Source organism: Manacus candei, unplaced genomic scaffold (genome assembly GCF_025592945.1).
Source record: "Manacus candei isolate 608988 ecotype Guabito, Panama unplaced genomic scaffold, ASM2559294v1 h1tg000041l, whole genome shotgun sequence".
Lineage (NCBI taxonomy): Eukaryota > Metazoa > Chordata > Aves > Passeriformes > Pipridae > Manacus > Manacus candei.
The window spans coordinates 5,999,388-6,026,864 of record NW_026138089.1 but is presented as its reverse complement, the minus strand read 5'-3'; the positions used below and the strand labels follow the sequence as shown (position 1 = coordinate 6,026,864).

General features: G+C 43.3%; 1 protein-coding gene across 7 annotated transcripts in view; it reads left to right on the top strand.

The window, feature by feature from the left end:
- NHS (NHS actin remodeling regulator) overlaps positions 1 to 16,301 on the top strand; it is a 254,573-nt gene extending 238,272 nt beyond the window's left edge. For 4 of the 7 annotated variants that reach the window (XM_051795020.1, XM_051795023.1, XM_051795024.1 and 1 more), the window contains exons 4-9: positions 3,890 to 3,952; positions 6,196 to 6,388; positions 9,653 to 9,784; positions 11,043 to 13,994; positions 14,482 to 14,608; positions 15,368 to 16,301. In XM_051795020.1, the coding sequence (XP_051650980.1) occupies positions 3,890 to 3,952; positions 6,196 to 6,388; positions 9,653 to 9,784; positions 11,043 to 13,994; positions 14,482 to 14,608; positions 15,368 to 15,992 (4,092 nt within the window). In that variant the 3' untranslated portion in view covers positions 15,993 to 16,301. Of the gene's footprint in view, positions 1 to 3,889; positions 3,953 to 3,991; positions 6,389 to 9,558; positions 9,785 to 11,042; positions 13,995 to 14,481; positions 14,609 to 15,367 lie in introns of those variants that run through there. The other 3 variants (XM_051795025.1, XM_051795021.1, XM_051795026.1) reach the window with 3 other exon arrangements.
- Positions 16,302 to 27,477: the final 11,176 nt, after the last annotated feature.

Here is a 27,477-nt window from a genome sequence, read left to right as displayed (position 1 = left end):
GGCAGCAGAAATATCACCATCAGAAATATTCCCATTATTTTCCCTTCAGCATCATTTGACCATATAGGAAAGCTGCTGTATAGGTACAAATACTCATTTCTAATTAAGTAGTCAACTGTGCTCTGAAAACACTGGAAAGCTGCTAGTCTTTTGTTACTATTTCTTCTCCTTTTACCAGGCCTTTAGTTTTTCCGATATGTAAATCAATACCATTTTCCTTAGCTCCTGTGAGTTAAGGAAACAGCAGGCTGTCCATTTCACAGGCAGAGAGAGGGAGACAGAGAGGTTTCAACCAGAGCCCCAGAAGGAGTCAGGAGTGTACTCACATGAATGTGGGATTGAACACTAGTTCACACTTATTCTACGTTACCTTTTCCGTGCGTGAATTATTGTTTTCAAATGAGAAATCAGGATGTACTGTCCATCTTATTTCTGTGCTCACACAGGATGAAAGCATACTGTATGTATGTTCTTTTCACTGGACATATATGAATCTTGAAGATGCTGAAGCTACATGCTGATGCTCTTGCTTTATAGCTAAGGTCATCCTGTGAGGGAAATTTCCCCCACCTAGTGCTATAGAATCCTGAAGTCAGAATTGATCCTTTATGCTTTTTGTTAGCTGCAACTTTTAGGCAGCAGGAGTCAAAAATAATGCTCTGGAGAATAGCACTATGCAGCAACTGATAGCAGTCGCCTCCTGCCCTTGCCAAGGCTGTGCCAGCACTGCCAGCACCAGCTCTGTGCTGTTAGGGGCTGTGACTCAGTCACCTGTATTTCCTACGAGGTAATAGGAATACCTTGCCTGCCTGCTCAAACACAGCTGAGGGGGAAGGAATCAACTCAGCCATGCCTAAATTGTTAACAAACATGTTGAGGATAAATGCTCCTGATGAGGCTTTAGCATTACCAAGGCATTTTTAATTACCTGCAGAAAAATGAGTTGTTTATTCTTGTGTTTATGTCCTGTTCACTAACTATGAAATCCCAGAATCTGCTGTAATGATATCACTATAGGTAAGGCAGGCTAGGTACATGGTTTAATACAAATGATGCTTCTTGAACTAGTCTTCCCTGTATGTTGAAGATGCTGAACAACAGTGGCATCTCAGAGCTTTGGGGGATGGAAAACAGTAAAGGGGCTAAAGTGGCATTTTTGTCCTGTTATTGGCCAATTCATTTCCTCCTCCAGATCCCAGCTCTGGAACAATAAATGGGGCAGACCCATAAATTGCCAGGCTGGCAAGTTTGTCAATTGCTGATTTGCTTCTTTGTCACTGTACAGATGATATTCTAAGGTTTTAATTCATTAAAAGGGTGAATCATGAATCTTGACTTAGGTACCTGCAAGTTATGCTAAGGTCTTCCTAAAAGTGGGGGACAGTGTTCAGGGGTGCTTCATCTCACCCCGAGTTAATTGCTGAAGGAAGATGAGCTGAATTGCTCAGCAGCAGCGCTGCTTTCTCTCTCTACAGGGGAAGCTCTGTTGATTAGTTCAGACTTGGACATCTGACTATTTTGTTGTAGTGCACAGAAACCAAAGAGTTCACACTGAAGACATGCAGAGCACTGAGAAATCAAATCATGTGCATATGCAACCAAGAATTTTTCTGCAAGGTAGTTTCATGAGCACAATGGCACTTCTGCAAGTGAGGTTGATGGGATAGCTCAGTAAATAAAAACGTTCACATTTGTCAGTGACTGCAGAATAAATCCCTATTCAAGCAATTACACACCAGTTTAGTTTCAAAGCAATCTTAGCCCATTAAAGAAAAATGCATATTTAAAGTATTCTGGCTTTGTATTTAACGGATTGATTATCACCGTTGGTGTTTGCCAAGCACACCCACACAAAGAAGTTCACTTTGAAAACTGCCTAAGTGCAGATTTGCCCATCAGACCAGAAAACCCTTGGGTATATAATAATAATTTCTTGCTTAATTATGTACTTACTCAGGTCGTTTAGAGATATTCTGGTCTTCTGAGTGAATGAGAACTTTTGAAAAGCAGCAGTTCTCTCCCTCTCCCAGCATGGAGGTGCTGAAATGCTAAGGCTGTTGTTCTATGCCAGTGTGCCTCAGCTGTCTGATGACAGGCACCACATGGGAACAGGCACTAGGTGACCTCTGGACCCCTTGGCAAGGCAGTGGTAGCACCAGTTTTCTCAGGAGCACTACTGTGACAGCAGAAGCTGAAAATTCACCAGTCACCTCTCTCTTAGTGATAGAAACCTACCTAGGAAGTTTGTCCTGCCATGCTCAAGCAGGGACCTGAGGCTTTGGCACATCAACTGATCCCTGTAGATATGTAGAACCAGACAGGTGTTTTCTTGGAGGCATCTGGCAGAGCAGCACATGGGGGCATAGGGAAGCACTGCACCAATAGGACAGGCAGGCGGTAACCAGGTCTTGCTTGTCTCAACTGTAGCCCGCACTGCTATCTCTGAGGCCAAAATTGAGGTCCTGCTGTTTCTCCTGGAGAGTTTTTTCCCTGAGTGGCTTGAGCATGTACCTGTGCTCAGAGGTCAGGGCAGGGGGTCCCTCTTGTCCTCTTCTCCTTGTGCACTGACTAGGACCATCACAGGCCATGGACATTGCAAACTCTTGTCACATCATCAGCATTAGTCTCCCCCTACCTCAACCCTTCCCAGAGATCCTCCAACATCCTATGATAAGGACTTTTCCCAGCTTGGAAGAACTATTTTTCCACTGGCCTGGGTAGAAACTAACCAGCTGGAAATATTAACTGGGAACAGCCCTCTTTTGATTTCTCCTCTCTGCTCTCCTGTAAGGCTTATGGGCAGCTCATCTGGAGGCTTCCCGTGGTTTTGGTCCTGCATGTGGGAACTAGGGCAAAGCAAGAGGTGGTGTGTATCTAGGAAGAGAGTAGGACAAGATGGAGAATTAGGCCTTTTGAGACTGACTACAGCTTTTTTTCTTGAGAGTAGACCATATAATGCAAGTCTTTCAAACTGAGGCTTGTGGTTAATCTGTCACAGAAGTGTTGCTAATGATTGATAATGACTGAGAGGAAACATTCATAGAATTATTCAGCATTCTTAGTCTGATAACCAATGTAGGGGGACATAATAACCCCCCACAAAGAAACATGTGCTAGAGATTTCCAGTGTGGTCAACAAACCTTTTCTTTATCTCCTTTTTTTGTTTTATGTCCTATTTCAAAAGAAGTCAGTCCTCCTTCACTCCTTGCTTTCGAAAACAGGACATTGCAACAAACAACCAGAGTTTCTGCCAAAAGAGGATTTGGGAGGTGTAGGGATTCAGCAAGACCCAGCACTTGTGGCCATCACTGTCCTTTCAAGTGTTACAAAAAATGACAAAAAGCCAATTGGCTGTTGTCACCCTGACACAATGGTCACAACAGCAGAGAAGTAACGATATAATCAAAACCACACAGCAATCAATGTATTTGACGAATCACCCATCAGCATCATTATTTATATATATATTTATAGCTTAAAATTTAAAAAATTGCAAGAAAATATTTTATATTATTAAATAATTTACTTTTATAATGTAATTGGATACATACCTTGTACTGTTTCAGCTCCAGGCAGAACACAGTTTGAGTTACCAAATCAATACAAGGCATTCTTGGGACAATTTAAGCATGTCTGTACAAGGAGGTTGAACGCATTTCACTGCAGTTTTGTCTAATCTGAATAAGTAAAATCAGCACAGACTTCACAGGGGTCCAAACCACTCTGTTGTGGGGAATAAACCCATTGGTAGGAAATGCTGGAAATCTCTGCTTGTTTTGGCTCTTATGCTAATCTATTCAGACAAAAATGATGTGCTTTTACCAGAAATGTTTTGTGTATGTTTTTAATTTTAATTTTTATTTTTTTTTTTACATTTCACCTTTATAGTTTAACAGCACCCGTTCGCCCTCCCCAATTGAGTGTTGCCACATGACCCCCTGGAGTAGAAAGGTACTGGAAAAACAAGCAATCCTCAATTAACAACCCTGTCTCACTCTTCTCCCTTCTAGATCCTAACCCTTCCTCTTGCTTGCTTTTCACTTGCTAACTTTACTGCGCTAAAAGGAGCCATTTCTATTTTTCTCATGTCAGTAAGACACAATAATAACATTTTTCTTCCCCTCTTTCATTCTTCACTTTGGATGGGTTTCAGAAGCTCATGGCCATAAGGCCGCCTTCTCCTATCATCTCCTTTAAAAGGCCTGAACTGGAATTGACTCGATAGCATTAGTGATTGCATTTAATTCTCTCGCAATGTTTTGCAACTGCCCCCGCTCTGTTTCCTAAATGGTAAGAAATTGTCCGGACAATGCCAGACCGACAGCAGGTATTTATTCTCTGGCCATTTGGTGATGCCACTGTTTGGAGAGGAGGAGCTCTGGCAGCCGGGGTCACTTCGCCCGCTTTGTCCAGCACCTTATTGTCATCCGAGGGAGGAATCGGCAACAAATGCAGTCTCTGTGTGTGTGTGTGTGTGTGTGTGTGTGTGTGTGTGTGTCTGCGTCCGTGTGTGTGTGTCCACGTGTCTGTGCGTGTGTGCAAGGGTGGGTTTTTTTGCATGCATGCATCAAACTTTGGGCGGGGGGGTGGGGGGGAGTTACCTAGGAAACAAAGTCTTTTGTGCTTGAAGTTTATATGAGCTATTCACGTCTGCCGGGAATCGGCACAAAAGCTGCAGGCAGAAAGAAGGCTGCAATGTTTGACTGAAATCCTACGTGGGAAAAAGGGGGTTTTCTGCGGGCGGGAGAAGAGGAAGTGTACGTTGTCTTGGGTCTGGGGGTGCTGCGGGAGGTGACACTGACGAGGTAAGTGCGTGCCCTCCAACAGTTTAAATAGTAGCTGCTGAGTTAAGATCTTTAATGCTTTTGGGGCCAGGGCGTTAAATGCTGTTTGGCAAGCCTGAGACGGTTAATTCCCCCGGGATTTGTGAGGAGCTTGGGCGGAGGAATGGCAGAAGTACAATGGCAGACGGGGCATGATCCTGTGGTGTCCCACACCCACCTGTTAAACGCCTTGCCAAGGAGATGCAGAGCAACAATTTTATCTTTGTCGTGTTTGCTACCGAAACTAAAACTGGCAAATGAAGTGTAAACTGCGGGTATGAGGGGGAAGACTGGTAGTTAAGCAGCTGGGAATTCAGGACTGAAGAGAAAGGCATACTGAAAGGGATTGTACTTCATTTTTAAAAAACGAGAGGCAGACAGGTGTCCTGAGCTGGCCAAACAGTTTTCACAGCTTTTAGAAGAATGTATTCATGCAAAAAGGGAGGAAAATTAGGCATAAAAAAGTAAAGGTAAGTGTTTTTCCTCTCTGTCTCTTCTAAACAAAACAGAAACTTTTTTTTTGCAAACAATGAGACACCCAAATCCGAGTTGGTATCCAGCACCACATGAAAATGCCCTAAATTTATTTCTCTTTTACTAGATTAAATTATAGTGGCTTTGCAAGATGGAGTGTTGTTGGGAAATTTGTTATTTCCTTCAAAAGAAAACAAACCATCTATGTTTCTTCTATGCAGTTTACTTTTCTCTCTTTACCATCTAGTTCTTCTTGTAGTATGCTGTAAAACTATGCACGGTTTCTAAACAACCCTTTGAATTTCTTTTGGTGGTGGCTACTCTTCTCTTCGGTCGCTGTCCCCCAGCCCCAGCACTGTTAACACCTGCCACTTCGCACTGCATAGCTGTTGGGTGGTGTACCACGATCTGCTCATGGTCTGAGTTTGTACAAATGGTTTTCTGAAGTATGAGCGCGAGGGGGTGTCTTCTTTAAAACTTTGGGTCTTCTAATGCTTGAATGAATGGTTATCTGGGGCCAATAGGTGCTAGTAATCACTGGACACAGGAGTTCAAAAGGTTGCGGATGCAAATGAGGGCCCACGTGTGTCTAACGCTGATGGTGACTGAGGGCAGGCTTGCAACAGCTACCTGGGAATGCAGTATGTGCCCCTTCTGACAGAGGAGATGGCCTCTAAATGTCACTGCAAATGTGCTGACTTCCAGTACGTTGAGGTTTTTTTCTCCTATTAGCAGGATAAGTTTCCATTGGAGAATAGCTGGTGCTGTGTGACTTAGCTAGAACAATTCCTTCCTGCATCCCTGTAATTGATTTCTGATCTGTGTGTCTGCTTTGTTTCAAAATTAACCTCGTGTGCCTGAGTGGGAGACACTGATTTTGAATGTATTCATTTGCAGTCCCATCCACCAGAGGACGAAGATACAGATGTCATGTTAGGGCAGAGGCCGAAAAATCCAATACATAATATCCCTTCTACACTGGATAAACAAACCAATTGGAGTAAAGCACTACCTCTCCCAACTCCAGAGGAGAAAATGAAACAAGATGCCCAAGTGATTTCTTCTTGCATTATCCCCATCAATGTCACTGGTACAAATCTCTTCTATTTCTTTTTGTATTTATTGCATGGTTCAAGGGAGGTCAAGTACTTATTTTGTTTAATTTATTTGAAGTCACGGGATTGTGCAGTCTGGGGGCAAAGACCCTAGCTTGAGGATTTAGTTTCTAGAAGACAGTGGGCTAATTTCATCCCTTATGCGTGACTGCTGGAGTCGCTGAAGCCGCATCTAGGATTAATTTGGCTCATATTTTCAGAGCCATGTTATATAGTGTAACATAACCCTGGGTTCTCTGCATAAACAATGTACTTTTGTTGTGTATATAACCTACAGTCTGTATTTACAAAGACCTCAAATAACTTTTTGAATGTAGCTGACTGAAATAATGCAGAACACCACCAAAATTAATCATATGATTATCATGTGTAGCAGGAGAAGAGAAACTAGAGAATGTAGGCTACTATTTGCAGTGCTTTAAATATGCGAGGCATGAATGTGTAGCATGCAAACCATCGCTCTGAGATCTCTTTACATGCAGCTATGCTGAAGGTATAGTAATGGCATTTTCTTTTATTTCTATAACATTTGGATACAATTGACTAGATTTACTTGAAGGAGAACTTGTTTATAGAAGCATCAGGTATACCACTTGTTAAATGTGATAGATGACTTATTTCCAGAATCAAAAATCAGAATGTTTTCTCTTTCTCTTTTTCTCTTTCTCTCATTCCAGAGGGCTATGGTAAACATAAAGTTGATCTGAGTTTTCCTCAATAATATTTCCAAGTATCAAGTTTTGATTAACGTAAGAGCATAAAGTGGACTGACTTCCACAGTTATAGACTTCAATATAAACAACTAGAAAAAAAGCAGGGACCTTCAAGCTAGCCTTCATTCCCCAGAGAAAATATTTGTATTTAATTCTATTTTCCCAGTAACTGGGAGGTTGGGCTAAGGTCACAGCCCTCACATCCCATTGTTCTTTCCCGTGTCTATCAGCAGTGCACCAACCTCCCTGCAAGACAGGCTGTAGGATTCACCATGGTGCTGGGGAGGGCTGTATGCCCATAGTCCAACTTCAGCCCCCAGCCAAGGGGCTCTGGGCTTTTGGACTTGCAGCACATCTGTCTTACAGCACCATGGTGACCAGTCCCTGTCTGCTCTACTGTCAGCTGCATGAATCCTCCCGGTGACAGCAACACAGCCTTGGTTCTCCTCTGCCCCAACAGTGGAGCTGACACTGCAGTGCCACCAGCTCTGCTTGCCTGGGGAGGTGGCAGCCAGGAGTGGGTGTCCCTGTCACTGGGATGGTGCTTCTGGCCATCCCAGTCAGGGCCCAAGTGGAGGACAGGCAGCTGGCCGGCAGAACTGCCTGCATAGACGTTGCTGGCCGGAGGTTGGGACCCGGCTGGTCAAGGTTGCAGGTTGGGCACTGCTACTGCAAGTCCCCATGGAAAGTCATAGATAATGTGGCATATTTCCATGAGGTAAAGCTGGTGTTAAAATGATGCTCTTTCTAGATTCAATATAGGACCCTAAAGGGTGTAGGTTTTCTAAGAAGGCTAATGTCACCTTATGCAGTCAGAGGAGAGTTAGGTCTGGGACCAATGTTAACTTTTCCAGTAATAGCCATTTTTGCCTAGACTCCACCTGCCATACATTGGAACCAAATTTCCACTGATCAGTTTTACAGATCAAGAATGGTATGTAATCTTCTGGATGTTTATGTGTATCATTCTCATTAGCACTAATGGGAATAATTTGTATGCGTCACGGGGAGGATATACCCTCTTCCACTTTCCTCTCGGAGATGACCCCCGTGCATCTGGCACACAGAGCATGTTCGGCTAATTCACAGTTGCTGGAAAACCAGCAATGATGCTGATTGATTTTTTGTTTCAAAGAGTTTGCTTTCAGTTCTCTGTTTTTGTTTTTTAAGCTTCTCCCAACCCTGAGAAATGTTCACTTTTTTGAAAATGATTGTTGTTGGAGTTTATAGCACCTTTGTTCCATATTAAAGAAAGTTCTTCCTCTGCTTATTCCAGGGGCATTGGTGGTTACAGGACATCTGTCTGAAGCCTCTATTTCACTGTAGTAGATTTCAAGAAGAACTTTTACAAGAAAGTTACTTTTTAATGTTTTACATTGTTACGTAATGTAATATGTATGTGTATGTCTGTGTATAATTATGTTTTTTATAATTATACGCTATTAAAATAGAGCTTCTTATCAGGATTTTTATTTTCCTTTTGTTTGGTTTAGTTTGTTTGTTTTTCTTAAGATTACAAACCACTGTACCAGCAATCCTTATGTTAGTGTCTTTATGGACCTGGCACATTTTTTCCAACCTGTCCCACGTCAACTTTAGAGAGCGTGAGTGAGTGTATGCTTGTGCAAAAAGCCAGCGCAGATGGGCACTGGTCTTCTGGTTGGCCTCCTTTACACTCCATTTTGACAACACAGTGTAAAAAACAAAGTGAAAGATACTTTCCTGTGCTAATGCCATGGAAACATAAAGAAAATAGGGGATTCTCACCTATTCTATGCACATTAGTTTATCTGGTCGTAAACAAATGTGCTCGTGAACTTGGGCTTCTGAATCTAAACTGAGGATCTTGATTGCATGACCTGATTCCCTGAGTGGACTCCCACTATGTGCTGAGCACATGTGAAAATCAGCACACTTACTGATGTAAAGAAATAGCAGCTCCCCGTTAATGTCACTCTTGGCCTTGTGTCATTGTTACAGAGAATGCTCTCTAAACTTGCACGGTGACTTGGCCCCATTTTAGCTGTCTCCTTCCTTTTTGAAATGTTAGCCCCCTTGGCATATTGGTCTCCTAAGAAGCGCCCAATTACTGCAATATGGCATTATAACCTTAAAATGTCTTCTTATGCTTAGTTGCTTAAAGTAAGTCAGGCCATAGCTGAATAGATAATGCTTTGCAGACAAGTTACTGTCATTATCCCTATGACAGATGGATAAATAGCTATAAGAAAGATGCCCTGTTACCAAGAGCTCTCAACTCTATTTGCCTTCCTGATTTTCTTTTCTTTTCCTTTTCTTTTCTTTTCATGCCTTCTGTTATTTTTGGCAGACCAGGCTGCTGAGGGGGAGCTGGAATTAGATGTAAAACTGTGATATACTGTGATATAATTTACATAAGAGCTACATAAGGGCTCCCTTATGTTTATTCACAGGCTTAATCCAAGCTCACATACCTCCACTGTGTTCCAGCCATGAAAATTTGTTTACTATTTCTAAAGGCTAATGAGACCTATTTATGGGTTGCAGGAGTTGGTTTTGACAGAGAGGCTAGTATACGCTGCTCTCTTGTTCATTCACAATCTGTACTACAGCGGAGACGAAAGTTGAGGAGGAGGAAAACCATCTCTGGCATCCCCAGAAGAGTGCAACAAGAAATAGGTGTAGTATAAATACAAATCTTCCGTAGATAGCTTTCTAACAAACTTAAATTGCAGGGATATGAGCTGGTAGCTAGCCTTCCAAAGAAACGAAACCTTTAAATTGTAAATGCTTCTGGAGTTTGGGAATGACATGTTTTGTTTTTTTGATTTACTACAGTAAGCAAAGCTATATTACTCCATATGGCCTTGAAGGACCGGGGGCCTTACTGAGTAATATAGATGTACGTGTTCAGCTCTTATTGTGTAAATGTTAATCAGTTCTTTTTTTTTTCATTTTATTTCTGTTATGAACCCATAGTTATGTGCATAAAAAGTAACTAGATTAAGTGAAAGTTTTTTCTTGCGTGAGGGGAGCTTAAGGTAAAGAACTGACAGATGTTGCTCAGCAAAGTGGTGATGAGCTGTCACAACAGCTGGATAACTCTGATGAGCGGTTGGATATCTGCCTTAGAAACAGCTGCTGGTACCCTACGGGAGCTTTGCTAAACCTTTATTTTATTTATCAGACTCCTTGATTCCTTCTTTTTATTCTTTATTACCAAGAATATTTGCCTGAAATCTATCTACTTACCTCACTTTTTGTAACAGGTAAATTAGGAGCAACTCTGTTGAGGGTGAATTCTGTGTAAAATTGTTATTAACCCAAAATGAATCTAACAGGATTGTTATTTCTTAATGTTCATGTACACCTGAAGATGGCTCTGGTATCTTGGTCCGTTGCCATGAAACTTCATTGGAAGGAAAAGGAATGTATTTATCATAGGGAATAAGGAACTAGAGAACCTATGAAAGAAAGATCCTGTTGCCTTGCAAATATTCTTGGTAGTAAAGAAGTAGATAATGAAGTTCTGAACAGACAGGTAGTCAAAATAGAATTATTTTTAGAAGCTCATGGAGTGTTTTGTCCAGCAGCCACTCCTGAAAACTGTCTTTAACTAGTTGAAATAGAGTGACAAAAACTGAAAACCTAGTATTTATCTTAATATTTACCACAGTAAGCTCAGCTCCACAAGAGATCACATTGCAGAAATAGGAGAACAGAGATCACATTGCAGGACTAGGAGAATTTCCCTACCTCACTGGCATGAGGTCTGCCTTATATACATTTATAGCCAACTTAAATTTTGTCCAACGCTCAGCAAGATTAAAAAAATAAAGAATACAGCAGATAATGCTTCTTGGGTTGCTCTGCGGGTTGTCTCATGGCAGGAAATGTGCAACTCTCTCCCACTCACCCAGCTTTCCGTGTGTCCTAGATTCAGACGAGTCACCAGTGGCGAGAGAGCGCAATGTGATTGTGCACACAAACCCAGACTTCTCTGGCTCCAGCAACAGGAGGTCGGGGACCCGGGACTCGGAGTGCCAGACGGAAGAAATCCTAATAGCTGCTCCCTCACGGCGACGGATCCGTGCCCAGAGGGGGCAGAGCGTTGTTGCCTCCCTCTCCCACTCTGCTGGCAACATCTTGGTGCTGGCAGACAACGGGGATGCCGTCTTCGCTGCCGCTGTAAGCAACCGCATCCGCTCACGGAGCCTTCCTCGCGAGGGAGCCCGGGCCAGTGAGGGCCATCAGGATGCCACTACCAAGAGTGGAGGCTATGAAGCAGAGCACTTCCTAGCTGGTCAGGAGAGGATCCCAAAAAAAGGAAAGGAGGTCTTGATCAAGCAGGGTTCACAGGAATGCCAGCCCATTGGTTTAACTTGTCCTCAGCACCTGCACAGCCCTGAACACAGCATCGGCGAGAGGGGGAGATCACGGCTGTCGAGGATGGTCGATTCAGGCAGCTGTGAGATTTCGTCCAACTCAGACACTTTCGGGAGCCCAATTCACTCCATCTCCACAGCAGGAGTCCTGCTCAGCAGCCACATGGACCAGAAAGATGACCACCAGTCCTCCAGTGGCAACTGGAGTGGGAGCAGCTCAACATGTCCCTCCCAGACATCTGAAACCATTCCTCCTGCTGCCTCTCCTCCGCTAACAGGCTCTTCGCACTGTGACTCTGAGCTGTCGCTCAACACTGCTCCCAATGCCAACGAGGACTCCAGTGTCTTCACAGAGCAGTTTGGTGACCATGCAGACAAGGTCAGGGGCCACAGGGCGAGCTCCTTCACCTCCACTGTGGCAGATTTACTGGATGACCCCAACAACAGCAACACGAGTGACAGTGAGTGGAACTACCTGCACCATCACCACGACGCCTCCTGTCGCCAGGACTTCAGTCCTGAGCGTCCAAAGGCAGACAGCCTGGGATGCCCCAGCTTCACCAGCATGGCCACCTATGACAGCTTCCTCGAAAAGACCCCCTCTGACAAGGCAGACACTAGCTCACACTTTTCTGTGGATACTGAAGGATACTATACCTCCATGCACTTTGACTGCGGTCTCAAGGGTAATAAAAGCTATATTTGCAACTATGCAGCCCCAGGCTCCGAGAGTGGCCAGACCGGGAGCGTGACTTCCAGCCTGGCTGACTGCACCTGGCAGGAGTGCATGAGCCACAGGAGGCAGGGACGGCAGAGCTTCTCACTGAAGAAACCAAAGGCAAAGCCAGCCCCACCAAAACGCAGCTCGTCTTTGAGGAAATCAGAGGGCAGCACCGACCTTCCTGACAAGAAAGAACCAAAGATCGGTGGCGGACAGCATGTCTCTCACACTGCCAGGGAGATGAAGCTGCCCCTTGAATTTTCAAACACACCCTCCCGAGTGGAAGGTCCCAACCTGCCAGCCAAGCAGGAGCTTGCCTGGGCAAACCAGGGTGATGGCGGGTTAAAAGACACTGCGTTTGACACCGCCGATATCCCCTCCTTTAAAGATGAAGGTGCTGAACAACCTCACTATGCAGACCTCTGGCTTCTGAACGACTTGAAATCCAGCGATCCTTACAGGTCCTTGTCCAATTCAAGCACCGCTACGGGTACTACAGTCATAGAGTGCATCAAGTCACCAGAGAGCTCTGAATCCCAGACATCTCAGTCTGGGTCACGAGCTACTACCCCATCCCTCCCCTCTGTTGATAATGAGTTTAAGCTGGCCTCTCCCGAGAAGCTGGCAGGGTTAGCCTCACCTTCCAGTGGGTACTCCAGCCAGTCGGAGACGCCCACCTCTTCTTTTCCAACAGCTTTCTTTTCGGGACCCTTGTCTCCAGGGGGGAGCAAGAGGAAGCCAAAAGTACCAGAGAGGAAGTCATCACTGCAGCAGCCACTCTCAAAAGACAGCACTGCCTCGGTGAGCAAAGACCTTGAACTTCCAATTATACCTCCTACTCACCTTGACCTAAGTGCTCTTCACAACGTCTTGAGTAAGCCCTTCGCTCACAGGCACCAGCTGCATACCTTCAGCCACAGCAAGCAGAGCGCAGTCGGGGAAGCCCTGCAGCCCAGCCCTCCCTCCGCCCTCGCCATCACACCCTCCGTTCTCAAGTCTGTCCACCTCCGGGCAGTCAACAAGCCTGAAGGAGTGAAACATAAAGGCAGTACCCCAGACCTGCTGTGCATACAGGAGACTGCCTTGACACCGACCGATGTTTCTCCAGGCAAAATGAGGCCGCTCTTAGCTAAGAAACCAGTAGCACGCCAGTACTCTACAGATGAGGCCGTAATGCTGTACATTGACACTTCCCCGGCAGAAGCAGGCCCTGGAAAGCCGCCTTTAGAGAAAAGCTCCTCTTTTGGCGGGCAGAATAGCTCTGAGCAAGAAGCTGTAACTTCAGCAAGCATGAGTCTGGTTGAAATTGAACCTGAAAAGGACCAAATGCACCTGGTTGCTGAATGCTTACCAGAAAGGTCTCTGAATCAGACGTGTGCCATCTCCGTGGATGGGTTTCAGAAGGGCTCAGCTGTCCCCACAGGTGACGACGAAGCAAAGAAACCCATTCAGGGACCAGAAATAGTGTGCGACCTTCAGCAAGTGCAGGCTCAAGAGCTCTCCACAGGCAGTGAGGGGAGGCTGGAAGCTGGGCCTGTGGGTGAAAGCCCAGCTCATGCTGAGGGACCAACCATCAGCTATCAGTTTAAGCACCAACCCGATGTAAGCCACCATGTGCCTGGGAATATCGGCTATGAAGCAGAGATGGCAGCAGTTAATTCACTTGGTGAAGTGGGTTGCAAGCAGGAAAATGGTATCGCATCAGGTATCCCAACCAAAAGTGCCTCTGATGACAGCAGGGCAGATGAGACAGTGGGCAGCACAGACGAGCCTTCACTGAAAGGTCAGTTGTGAACTCCTTCTGTATCATGCAACTTTGGATGTGACTAGTAGTGGAGTCAGAGCAGGCTGAAGTTGCACATCAGCTTATCTCTGTGGGTTTAAGCACAGAGCCCTCCAAGTCTTTTAGCTGGCCAGCCAACCCAAAGATATTTACACCTTTTCAATGTATTCAGACCTTTTTGATATTTATTGCCTTCCTTGTGCTGCATTTCAGCTGAAAAGAGAAAAGGAAGGAACATTGGCCCTGGGTACAGAGGAGCCTTAGTATCACAGCTGTGCAGTAAATGGGAGATCCCATGTTCAGTGCCTCGCAGTGCCCCTTTTATGGGCTCCAATATGCAACAATCACCATGTTTAGATTAGAGTGTAAGGTCTGTATGGTGGTATCAGCCACTGTGCTGTGAATAGAGCTGGTGCCTTGCACTGGCAGTGCTGTTGCAAAGTGCAGTGGGGTCTGACTCATAGCATGGCTTCTTTCCTTGTTTAAGAGTCTTCTCCAAGCGATGAGTCCATCATGTCTCCACTGAGCGAGGAGTCACAGGCTGATGCTGAGGATGTCTTTGTGTCTCCAAACAAACCCCGCACTACCGAGGATCTGTTTGCAGTCATTCACAGGTGACCTAACCTTGCAGCAACAGAAATGGTAACATGCATCCCTGCACAGTTGCCCACTAACAATAGTTACAGGTTATTCCATGCTTAAGTTTTGTCCTGAAACTGCCTTCTCTAGTTAACTCATTTTAGTTTTCTAAAAGGCAGCTTTTAAAAGATGCTTTATTATGGTGTGCAGTGTAGTCTGGGTATCTTAATGGCATATTTCACAGTATATACTTCACAGATGACAACATCAGGCCATTCTATCTAACAAACATACATGTCTTCAAAGAAAAGAACCAACAGTGGTTCCTGCCTTCTGTCCACCAGTTCACCAGCTCTATTCTGGTGTGTGAGTTGTTGAAGCAAGAATGATGAGAAGGCATCTCTTCAATTTTAGAGTATTTTGTAGTCAGCTGAAATTTGTGACCACAACTGAAATTAAAGGTTTCTGATATTGCACAGGTTACGCTGAGTCTTATTATTACCTAAGACTCTGTAGGCATTGTTGTCTTTACACAGAGCTGGTTGTGCATACATTGTTTTGGAAGAGCTGGGTAATGTTGAGAGGGACTCTGTGGCTCAGTGTCTCATCCATTACACAAGACCTACCACAGCTTAAAGTGCCATCAGTCACTGCCAGCCTTGGGTATTTGACAGAAGGATTATGAGAACTCTAGCTAATATGAAAGAGCACTCAATCTGTAAAACTCCAGACCAGCCCTAAGTTTTATACTACAAAGATAACATATGAAAGAGTTTTCCTTTGTGTTTTTACAGATCGAAAAGGAAAGTTCTTGGGAGAAAGGATTCTGGAGACCTTTCTGTAAGAAACAGATTGAGAGCTTCATCTGGGACCAGCAGCCAGCCTCTCGCTAGCAGCACGCTGCCCACCAGCAACATGCCATCAGCCGGCAGCATGGGCACTCCCGTTAGCAGTCAGAGGTCACCTGGGCTCATTTACAGGAATGCCAAAAAGTCCAACACATCTAATGAGGAGTTTAAACTACTGCTCCTTAAAAAGGGCAGTCGATCTGATTCCAGCTACAGGATGTCTGCCACAGAAATTCTGAAAAGTCCTATTTTGCCCAAGTCTCCCGGAGAGCTGATGGCAGATGCCCTTCAAAGCATGGAAGAGTCTCCTCCTGTGACAAGCCCCGACACATTGTCCCCGCTCTCCCCCTGCTCCCCCAGAGTTAACACGGAAGGATTCTCCTCCAAGAACTTTCCCATGTCGGCGTCGTCGAGAGTGGGGCGGTCGCGGGCGCCTCCAGCAGCGAGCAGCAGCCGGTACAGTGTGCGCTGCAGGCTGTACAACACACCCATGCAGGCCATCTCAGAAGGGGAAACGGAGAACTCAGATGGCAGCCCCCACGACGATCGGTCTTCTCAGAGCTCAACATAGGCTGTGTGGGTGCCAGGCTGCCAACACCACCTGGGCTCTGTAAGGATGTCAACATAAGAGGCCAATGCTGTAGCAATTCAAAAAAAAGAAAAAAGAAGAAAAAGAAGAAAAAGAAGAAAAACAAAAAAAAAATTGCAGGGCAGTATCAATGCTCAGATGTGTTTGCGTTCGAAAGACGCTGGGGAAATGAGGACTACAGCTGTAGCTATTTATTACATTACATTTTCTAAAAGGAGGAAGATACGCTATGTCTGTTCTGTTTTCTTTTGACTTCCTTTGGTTTATCACACTCTCATTTCCATTGTCACTGTAGATTTCAAGGCTATACACTTTCCATAGAGTTAAAGGTGACCTTGGGTATTTTTTTTATCCCAGAAGCTGCCCATCAGATACAAATCCCTCACTGTAGTGCTTCCCTAGGGAGAAAAAAAAAAAAAAGAAAATGCTCTTGAGAATTGGTATTTTTCTACACTAAAATGAGCTGAAACAAAATTTAGAAGAAACTAACAAAACATATGTAAATATCATATTTTTGATAAAAATTTGTAAATAGAATTATCAAAAAGTGGACGTGGCAAACAATTTACTGCGTAACAACTTTGTTTATAGAAGACAAAAGAATTCAAATGTAATAACTGTATTCTGTGAATACCATTTTCATATCAAACATAAAAAATCCACATGGCCACCGATAACCACTTTCAGTGTGACAGGCCTGAAGGATGACATTGAGCAGTGGAAAGGGGGAATTCTCCACCTTAGCTAAGGAAACAGAAAGGCTGACTGTGAGGGGATTAAATTAACCATTTGTCTTTCTAAGGTAGCTCCAAAGAAGCTAACTGGAAAGTGCAGCTGGGAAGGTTACTTTGAGGATTGGTGGGGAAGATGAGTGGGTTTCTGACAGAACAAAGCTGTGTCTGATGCAAAGTCCCAAAGGGTCCCATCCCACAGCCTCCCCTGGGCCTTTATTCTTGCAGGGATCGCTTCGGAGAGGATAGATGTGAGAGAAAACAGTACTGAACTTTCATATTCCTATTAGGCTATTGGGATACATAACACAGTCATAACCTGGTAACTATAATCTTTAAACACGATTAGTTTCTGATTCATAAAGGAAACAAATAAATTGTAAGCATGCAAGAAGCGCTTTTGATTTATCAGTAAATATCCGCAATGAGTTTTCAGTGAAGCTTTCTCTTTGTGCTGATGAGATTCATGCTACCTAAATATTTACGAAAATGACACTGTGAAAACGTAGCTGGGAAATAGGTATGTGTATGCATTATTTATATTCATTGCTGAGCTGGGAAGAGGGAAGCTCTGGTTCACTGTGCCAGCCACATACAGTAAGGATCTTGTCTGGGTTTACCAGAAGCACAGAACAGGGTGGGGGACTGGGGTGGGGTGGGAAAGGAGATAAATCAAACAGTAGCTGCTTTGATACAAATGAAGGCAGGGAGATAAAAGCTGAATTACTTGAAGTTACTTGAATATTCTCATCTTAAAACCACAAGAACCCGTGAGTTGCTTTATACTTTTAATTTTAAATAAAATAAAACCAATAGGCCTGATCCTTCTTTGGGCCACTGCAATTTCCATTGATGTAGCCCCGTCCATGCTACTTGGAGGACAAGGCTCTCTTTATCCAAAACTGATGCAGTTGGTGTTGGTTGCCATAGGATATGGTTTGGAATAGAGGAAAGGCTAGTGCAGAAAAAATAGTACAAGGAGGAATGAGGTGTTTAGTAGGACAGGTCAAATAGGATGGCAGAAAGAGCATACTTTGGTACTAAAGAAATCACCTAAAAGCTGGCTTTAAGCATAAGTAAATAATAGGGAAGCAGGATGTGTGAATTCGGTTTTTACTGAGTTTTCTTGTAATCATGTAATGCATAAAGCTGAGAGTTTTTAAAAGCAGACAGAGCATGTTTTATAGAGGAAGGTTCTACCTAAAACTGTTACAATTTTAAATAGTGAAAGCAAATCAGAACAGTTTAACAAAACTCAAATTATTCCCCAGAAGGTTCATATTTGATTTTGTCTAGTGCTTACCACAAGACGTATTATTCAGGGTTTCCCACTGTCCTCCTGTGTAGCCTGGTTGCATTTGTGTGGTGAGATAGTCACTATGCATGTGGTACGTGTGTTGGGATGAGGGGTGGTCCATCAGTTGAAGGGCTGCAAAATCATCTAAAATAGTTTTTCAGAAGGTAATGGGAGCGAGGTTTTGGAAACAAAAGGCTAATCACATTAGTAGCTTAGTTAAGAAGATAAGTCTGAATACAAGTGAAGTGAATGAATGAGAATGTTTTAAGAGGAAATGTTCAGCATTTAACAAACCACTTTCTGGAGAATATGAGTAAAGGAAGTTTGGATACTGGGCAGAAAATCCTTAGTTTGTCATCTTCAGTCATTCTCCATTAAAATTTTACCAGGAGCACTTTTATAATATGTTTAATAGCCCTGAGTTAAACAGTCATTCAAAACTGTAAAGAGAATACAGCTAAATTGACTTTGATGATATCACTTTTTTTATCAATCAATAATTTAATAGAGATCAAAAATAGATATATATACACCTTTTTTTTTACCAGAATGGTGAGGCAATATTTCACATACAAAACGGACACAGAAAAATCCCATTAAAATATAGTCTTCTTTTGCTTAATTTCCTAGTTTATATTTAGCAGACTGAAACCCAAATAGAGAGATTCTAAATCTGCTAAGAAGAAAAGAGTCATAACAAATGTGGGAGTCAGAGGAAGACGAATGGCGGGGTTCCCTGTAGCGTTGCAGGAATGCCACTAAGGCACAGAGGACAAGCCATAGAGCAAAGGGAACATCACTCACCTCTTGAGACAGGGTACAGTAGAGCATGAGGTAACTGCTGAACCGTCATTTCAACCTACTGTTCTGTTGCTTGCACTGATGTTATGAAAATGATTTCTTAAGTTATACAGCTGTGTTCTGAAAAAAAACATTTTCCCCTTTTCTCCTTTGTTCCTTTTTTTTTTCATTTTGTTATTGTTGTTGTGGCAGCATAGAGGGCATGGGATAGTTGTAGCAAATAAAGCATATGTTTGCTTTTGCCAAAGGTCAGTGATTGAGTGCATTTGCTGCAATGGTGGCAGATAGAGAAATACTGTAGGTTATGACTTAAAGAATTAAAAAAAAATTAAGAAGGTTACAGTGTAACTATTTTGGTACTAGCACCAGTTCATGCTGGCAGAAAAGACAATGGTTTATGGACTTGCATCCATTTTGTATTTTTGTAATATTTGTAAATATGAACTTTTTAAATTGTTGCAAATATGGTTTCTTTTGTAAAATGTTTTCAAAGTTTACATTAAATCCAAGCCTTTGTATATTTTAGAGCTGTGCAACACTTTAAGTCTTGTATTTATTTTTAGTAAAAACGGTGACAGTTTCATTGTGAACCCCTCTCAAAAAATGTGTTGGAAAAGTTTGATTACCTAGAAAGTGTGTATAGAAACTGCAAATAAACGTGACTGCAATTAAATCACACCTTCTCTTTACTTTCTTGAAATGAGATGTGAAGTCTAATCTACAGACTACAAGTATGCTATTTCCAAAGATCACTCTCGGGGCTTTACACATTTCAAACCCATTTAATCATGCTTTCTCTTCAACCTAATTTTTTTCATAAACTGTAAAAGGGAAAATCTGTGTCCAAACTGTCATTGACTTTAAGTGCCCACCAGTACATTTTTACCAGAATATAAAGACTGCTGAATTCGCCCCATGTCTTTTACAGGTAAGAAAAAGCTAAGAGAAAGAAAGCTGGGATGAAAAATGGTGGTAAGACCACTGCTTTATCTTCACCTGGAAAAGAAAACAAATTGTAACACTTCAGACTCAAGGCATAGGAAATCCAGTGACTGGGTCCTATCAGGAAGGATAGGAAGCCTTGGGCAAAAGGCAGGCCATAGATTATGAACATAAACTTTGAAATGCTAACACTACCTTATTTTAAAATAGTTTGGTTATGAGGAGGTTGAGAAGTCAGGACATGGAAACCAAGTGTTTAAAACAACAGCCCCTGCAAAGAGGCTGAGTCTCTTTGAAAATGAATGGAACACTGTACTTGGTATTTAAAAAACACATATGGAAAAAAAAAAGCTGAAATGCACAAGTCTGGTGTCCTAGAGAGTGTGGAAAAAAGAAGGGCTTTGGGGAATGCTGCCGGGCAATGATATTTTGCATGAGAATTGCCTCGATGATGTAGTAGCCTTAGAGATGTCTCCAAGTGGGAATCAGTTTGCATAACATTCACTTTAACCAAGTGATCAAGTAGTTAATGGTTATGTGGATCATTCCCTGTTGTCTTGTGTGCCTTTCCCAATCCAGAAATACAGGTAAGCAAGATCTGTAGGGAAAGCTTAGGCCATAGAGGCAGGCACAAGCTGGTTTTCCTCTGCCCACTGTACACCTGTAGTTTTCTATGCCCAGTGGAAGAGAAGATTAAACATTAGACTACATAAAATATAGCCATTGCTTTTTATATATACAAGGTGTCATGTCCCAAGAGGGTGATCCTGGGTTACCTGCTCTGGGAGAGCCGCAAAATGTCGGGATGTAGAGGGTAGTCCTGGACTGCCTACTCTGAGGTATGTTTGGGATACCCTTGAGCTAAATTATGGTGAAATAATGCCAAATGATCAATTAGAAAGTTTTATTTATGGCAGCAATGATTAAACCTTATGATATGTTCAATGGTTTGTGGCAACAATGATTTAAACATTTCTGAACAGCATGTGGCAACAGCAATTTCTGAACAGCCCGTGGATTGAACTTTTCAGGAGAGGAATAACAGAATATACTAGGTTTCCAAGGAATCTCCCATACCTGGGGAGCAATTTATAACCTGTGGGCAATTAAACAATTTATTCAGGGTTGGGTCTTGTATTTCTACTTTGCTTACATCCTTATCAACAAGGTCAATTTCCATTAACAGTACTTGTCTCCGTGACCAAGCTGCCTCATGGGGAGCAACATATGGTTCAGATTTGAGTTATTTTTTTCTTTATTGTAGGGAATCGGGATGCACCATTTTGGATTCTACTGTATTCTGTTGTCTGTTTCAAAACAGTCAGTCTCTAATGGTGGGTACCACCAATCAATCATAGAATAGTCTAAGTAAAACCTGTTATATGTCTGGTTACAATTTCCTTGATTTTTTCAAGGAAATCTCTTTCATTAGGTTACAACAAATTTGTGCCCACAAATTATCCCATTCTTAGACCACCCTGGCAGTAAAATGACTACTGTTGTCATATTGGACAGACTCGGGTTTAGACAAGTAACTGAACTATCACTTCAGCACTTTTACCGTACATTCTCCAACAGGTCGCGCTACTGCTTCAGCCTGAATGAGACCTGAAACTACTTCCACTCGGGCCAGCACATACTGTTTTCCTTCTGATTTCTTGAAACACCTATAGAATCTATTTGCCATATCTCCCATAGAGCCTTGTTATCTCTCAGATTCAGTGGGAGGTCTTGTAGGGGGTGGTGATCAAGACATATACTGTACAGCTTACAAGTCACTAGCCACCCTCAACTCAAGCTTCTCAGAAGAGATCTTTTAACTCAACTCCTGAGTGCCTGCATTTAACATGTAACCACTGTAGTGAAGGTTCCCATTTTTCTTCCTCCTCTGCTGCTGTTATCATCACCTCCAAGAGAGTTAAGGAATCCATCTGGTTATTTGCAGAACCACAGAATGGGTCAGGCTGGAAGGGACCACAGTGGGTCATTCGGTCCAACTTCCCTGCTCAGGCAGGGTCATCCTAGAGCACATGGCATCAGGATTGCATCCAGATGGTTCTTGAAAATCTCCAGTGAAGGTGACTCCACAACCTCTCTGGGCAATCTGTTCAGTGCATGGTCACCCACACGCTGAAATTCTTCCCTGTATTCAGGTGGAACTTCCTGTTCATCAGTTTTTGCCCATGGCCTCGTGTCTTTGTGGTTGGCACCACTGGGAAGAGCCTGGCTCCATCTTCTTGGCACCCTCTCTTCAGATATTTATACCCATTATTAAATAGGTGAGCTGGATTGCTTCCCTTCTGGTGGGCTGCACCAAGGCGGGCTTATGCTTTCCGGTGTCCAAAATCTCTTCCCATTTATCCTTTTACCACGCTCGCACTCGAATAACTCCCCCCTGGTCCTGTTCCCAAAAGGGAAGGCATTCAGCACACTCTTGAAACGCCGCGTATGGGCCTGTGCGGATGTAAAACGAGGCTTTATTCTCCGCCTCTTCACCGCCTCCATCCCCGGCGCCGCGCAAAGGCGGCCGCGCCTGCGCGTGGTCGGCCGGGAGCTGCGGTCTGTCTGTCTGTCCGTCTGTCCGTCCGTCCGTCCGTCGCGGCTGCGGGCCCTGCGCTCAGTGGGCGCTCCGCTCCCCCAGGCCGCAGCTGGCGGGGCTGTAGGCGAACACCCCGCGGAAGGGGAGCGCAGGCCGGCGGCCCGCGCAGCCGAGCCTTCCCCGCCTCCTCCGCAGCGCCGCGGACTGTTCGCCATTGCCCAGCGTGCGGCGAGAGCACAAGGCACTCCCCGACTACGGGGTATAATCCTGTAGGGTCCGCGGCGTTCTCCACGGGAGAGTATTGTGGCAGGATCCGGGGGCGGTTACGCATCAGCTGAAGGCATCCACTTTTTGCACGCTTTCCAGGATCCGTGGGCGTTTGAATGGAAAAGGGTCCCCTCTCTCCAAAGGGTCTAATCCCCTGCCCTGGCCTCACTCAGTAGGATACGGCCTCCTCCAATGATGGACAACCTCCACACGTATTCAAATTCAGTATTTTAGCCAAATTCGTAGGAGAATAAGGGATGGGGTGTGTGGTGACCTGCTGAGCTCCCCCCAGGTCATTATCAAGTCTCCCTTTTAATCAGGGGCAGCATTAGGGCGGCCTCCTCATACGAGTATAATTTCTTCATACTTGGTAAGTCATCGGAGGGATATGCTGACTCAGGCACCCTACCCTCCTCATCATTGAGGGAATGAGGCCTCTCCAACTGCTCCCATGCTATTTTTTCCCTTTCTAATGATTCTGCCAAGGCAGCAGTCTGATTAGTTATCCATTCAGCAGTAAGCCAACTAGAAAAGCTCTGTGCCTCTATTTCCTAGTTCTTCCTGTAACACTTTAACCAAATCTTGCAACAACTCAATCATTTCATTTTCTGCCTGTTGGCTCATGTGCCTGTTCTGCTGGGCAGCAACTGAGCCCCAGTATGACACAGACTGATGCTTTTCCCCAGTCTCAGCCTTTGCTCTGTCTCTAAGATGATGATCCTATCTGCCACTGCCTGTGGATTGTGCTAGTTGCTACGGGCCCAAGCCATGCAAGGGGGAGAAGGTTGGGCATTGTAACCCCCTAACCACTCCAGGAGAGGAGTACAATCCTTAGTTGCAAAACCTACAAGTATAGGGAACCTCCCAGGGAGGTCCTAGCAAAACCTACAAGTACTGTTCCTCCCCAGGATATGGCTCTTCTTGGAGAAGGGGTCATACTACACAAACAAGGGTATCCTGTCTGTGATGCAAATTTAAAATGTTGGGTCCCTAGAAGGCAGTCCTGGACGACCTGCTCTGAGGTAGCTGACCTTCAGAATACCCTTGGGCTAAATTAAGGTGAAACAATCCCAAAACTTTTATTTATGGCAGCAACAATTTATGATAGGTTGAACGGCCTGTGGTAGCAGCAATTTAAACATTTCTGAATAGCACAAGACAACAGCAATTCCTGAACAGCCCACGGATTGAACCTTTCAGGAGAAAATGGAAGGAAAGATAGGGAAACAGGGGTAGTGAAAAAGGATCTGGGTCACCACTGGCACCATCTCTGGTCCAGTTCCTGTGGAAGACGGGTACACACACAGCCACTGTAACCTTCCTCATTGGCATTCCTTTTCTGCAGACTGTTTGAGACATTAACTCTTTTGGTTTTTAGGTCTCTCACATAAGGTGAAATCATTGTAACTCTTTACAATATATGTGAAGTCAGTGACTTCTGTAAGCCTTTGTAAAATCCAGGTGTCACTGTGTACCTTTGGGTATGCATGTATGGCATACAACCATCAGGCCCATCCAGTGGTACTATAGTCTCAATACTATAAGTAGTATGACTGCAAATACAAGTTTTTTTCAGGTTGTACTATCCTGGTTCTCAGCAAAGCATCCCACCATGCTGTGTAGATATATATACACACATATATATATAAGGAATGTATATAATCATGCATGGAAAGACTCATAGCTATGAGAATTTTCAAAGGATAATAAAACACATGGGTGTTAATACTTGAATGACACATCAAAAACACTGGCATCTTCTCTCAAGGGTGGAATTCAACCCCCACCCAACAAATCTTCCTATACACTCTTCCTATAGTGTTGTCAAAACACTTGGCAGCTCGGGCCACATACACAACCCAGGGGAGTCCTCCTTGAGCCAGCAAGCAGGAGGCATGTTTAACCTCTATCTATTGCTGGAACTTTTACTAGATACGGAGAAGCTCTGGTCCACAACACAAATCCTGTTTCAGAGAGGGGACTGGTACAGGTGTTCATTGCAAGTACTAAGTGTTGGTGCCTGCTCTTGGAAGCACCACTGGTTGTGTCTGTCCATTGCTCTGCATAAGACAGATACAGTCTGGGAAGCAAGGGATCCTCCCCAGATATGGGTCTGATCGCTGGATTAGGCACTTACTTGACAGACTTTGTTTTTTATAAACCTATTTTCCCCTCCTTTAATTCTCTACTTGGTGCCACAAGTGTGTATTAAGCATTACAGTATTTTCCTGGCATTAAAGTCAGGGTGACAGGTTTTTAATTACCTAGTTTATCCCGTTTGTATTTTTACCTCCTGGCATATTAGCATTCTCCCAAAACGTTTCTAGTGCCCAACATTATGGGTCATAATAATCCCTCAACACATTATTCTAACTTCTTGAATGCAAGTAATCCAGCTCTGCCAATTGAAGATGCCTGTTCTAACTATTTCAGTGTGAATGGGAGAGAGGTTTCACATCATATCACCTGTACTTCCCAAAGAGAGTACTGAGGAAATGTATTCGTAAGGAATACATATCCTCCAACATAAGGTCAAGGTCAGGATAACAGGTAAGCAGGTAAATACAGATTTTGCCATTAGATTCACTAGCATTGCCATTGGAATTTCCCCAGAGTTGGAAAAATCAGAAAACCAGTCAATGTTAAAAGAAATTTATCAGCATTCCCAGTGAAGTTTCTCAGAAATTTCAGCATTCTCAGTGAAGTCTACTGTTTTCTTGGAAGATAAAATATAAAGCTGTGCAAAACAGCAAAGGCAGTGACAGCATCATGAGCATGAGGGGTAGTTCTTGTGCACTTTCCCTCTAAATAGGTCAATTTTATTTTTTTAACAGAAAATTATCAAGATCTGACATAAATACTTCTTACTATTGCCATTTCACAAAAAGGCTGCAAATCATAAGTTCTTCCCGTGAGGAAACAACTGCCCCTGCAGCTCCCTTTTTAGTTTACTGGTATCTTTAGCTGGGGTGAGAGGAGAAGCAGGATCTGCTCCCACAGTCCCAAAAGAAGAAGAACCAAGGCCAAAGAAATGTCATTTCTTGAGCAACTCATAGACTTTTCATCCATATCATTGCAATTTTTTATGAGACTTTTCATCTATAGTCCAGCAACATTCTCCATTCCTAGCAGTGAGGTGCTGCTAATGAGGCAGAAAAATAAGCCTTTTTTCTAATGACACCTGAACAAATAAAAGAAGCCTTGCTTTCTAATAAAGGTTTTGTGATAGTTTAACATGAGGCTGCTTTCTTTTTCTATCACTCAAACCCCACGCATCTACAAAACAAGCAGTCACCCAATGGGTTTCCTGTGGAAATTCACACTGTAGTTCTGAGTAAGTAACATGACTGTTACATGGCTTGGCCAGCCTGTAACAACTCACGAATCTAAGTCAAGTGGTTTAGTTCTATTACAAGCCTCTAGAACTGAAAAAAAGTAAATTATCAGCTAAAAACCCATTTTTATGAGTAAAGGACTTTCAGAATCTCTAAGAATATGGCATTCAATGCCTAAGCAGTTAAGTTGATTTATGTATTTAAAAGGCTGGCACAGGACTGTTATGTTAGGACTAGTATTTAGTGTTCATCCTTTAATGTTCTTTTAGAAAGTACTTTCTTTTAGTGTTCAATAAAGCCTTCCTATGCAGCAGTCACACACCCCTTACTTCATTATGGGTAATTAAAAGAAATGGGTTTATGACCATTTAAGAAAGGGAGGGCCTCAAAAATGAAACCTCTAGATAGGGCTTCACACTTCACTGTTTTCTTGGGTTTGGTAGATAATTTAAGACCTGACCCAAAGCAAAGAGAATGAAACATAGACCATACCCTCTCAATACTGATACCCAATCATTTTATCCTAATACTGTGATCCGTTTCTGGGCATTTTACTTTGCCAAGCCAGCTGTACCATCAAAAAAATCCTGGTAATGTAAATTTAAGCTATAATTTCTGTTACTTTCCTCAATGCACAAAACAAGTTTTGGGCTTCCTGAAGACTGGTGTGTAACTGGCATTAATGCACAATTTCACTTATCATTTGAAATGTCCAACACTACAAAACACCAAGTTCAAACCCAAAATGAAACATGACAGAAACAGATAAATGTATAAACAGGTAAACGTATATTTTTATTTCACTGGATCTAATAACTCTAAGAATCAGGAAAGATGGCCAACAAATTAACTTCAGGAAATTTTCTGTGAAAACTGATCCAGGAAAAATTAATTCTTTGTAGGTGTTGCACATGAGTATTTTAAGGTCACTGAAAGAATCACTAGCAAAGGTATCGGAAAAGTCAGGTTTAATATAAAAGTGAAAGCACGCAAAGTTTGTTGATAAGGTTCACTCTGCTATTTACTAGATGGTTAAAGCACACAGAGAAAAAGCAAACTAAAACCTAAAATCAATCAATCTAAACCCCAAATCAACCCCAAAATTATCTATATGGAGGTTGGGGGAGGGTTGGAGGGGAGGGGTAAGGATAAGGATAGGAAAGGGTAAGAATAAAAAGGAATAAAGGGAGACCCCCCTCTTGAGCCACAAGGTTCACAGTGGACCCCTCTGCCAACTTGGTCCCAGATTGGACTGACAATTTAGGCTCAAAGGTTTAACAGCACTTAATTGATAGCTAAAGTTAAACAATTTAACAGAAGATTACTAGAATTTACTATAGCACAACAGTAACTCACAGGCCTCACTTACAAATCTAAAGTACTTCAGACTATCCTCATTAGCCACCAGCGTGCTTGTAACAAATGTGGACAGAGCCTTCTTAAATCTTCGTTTGCAAAGCCTAGCCATGAGGTCGGGTTTTCTCACTCTTTCTGAAAGTATGTTCTGCATTCAAATGCATTAACAGCTGACTCTTTTCCCTACAACAGCCTCCCA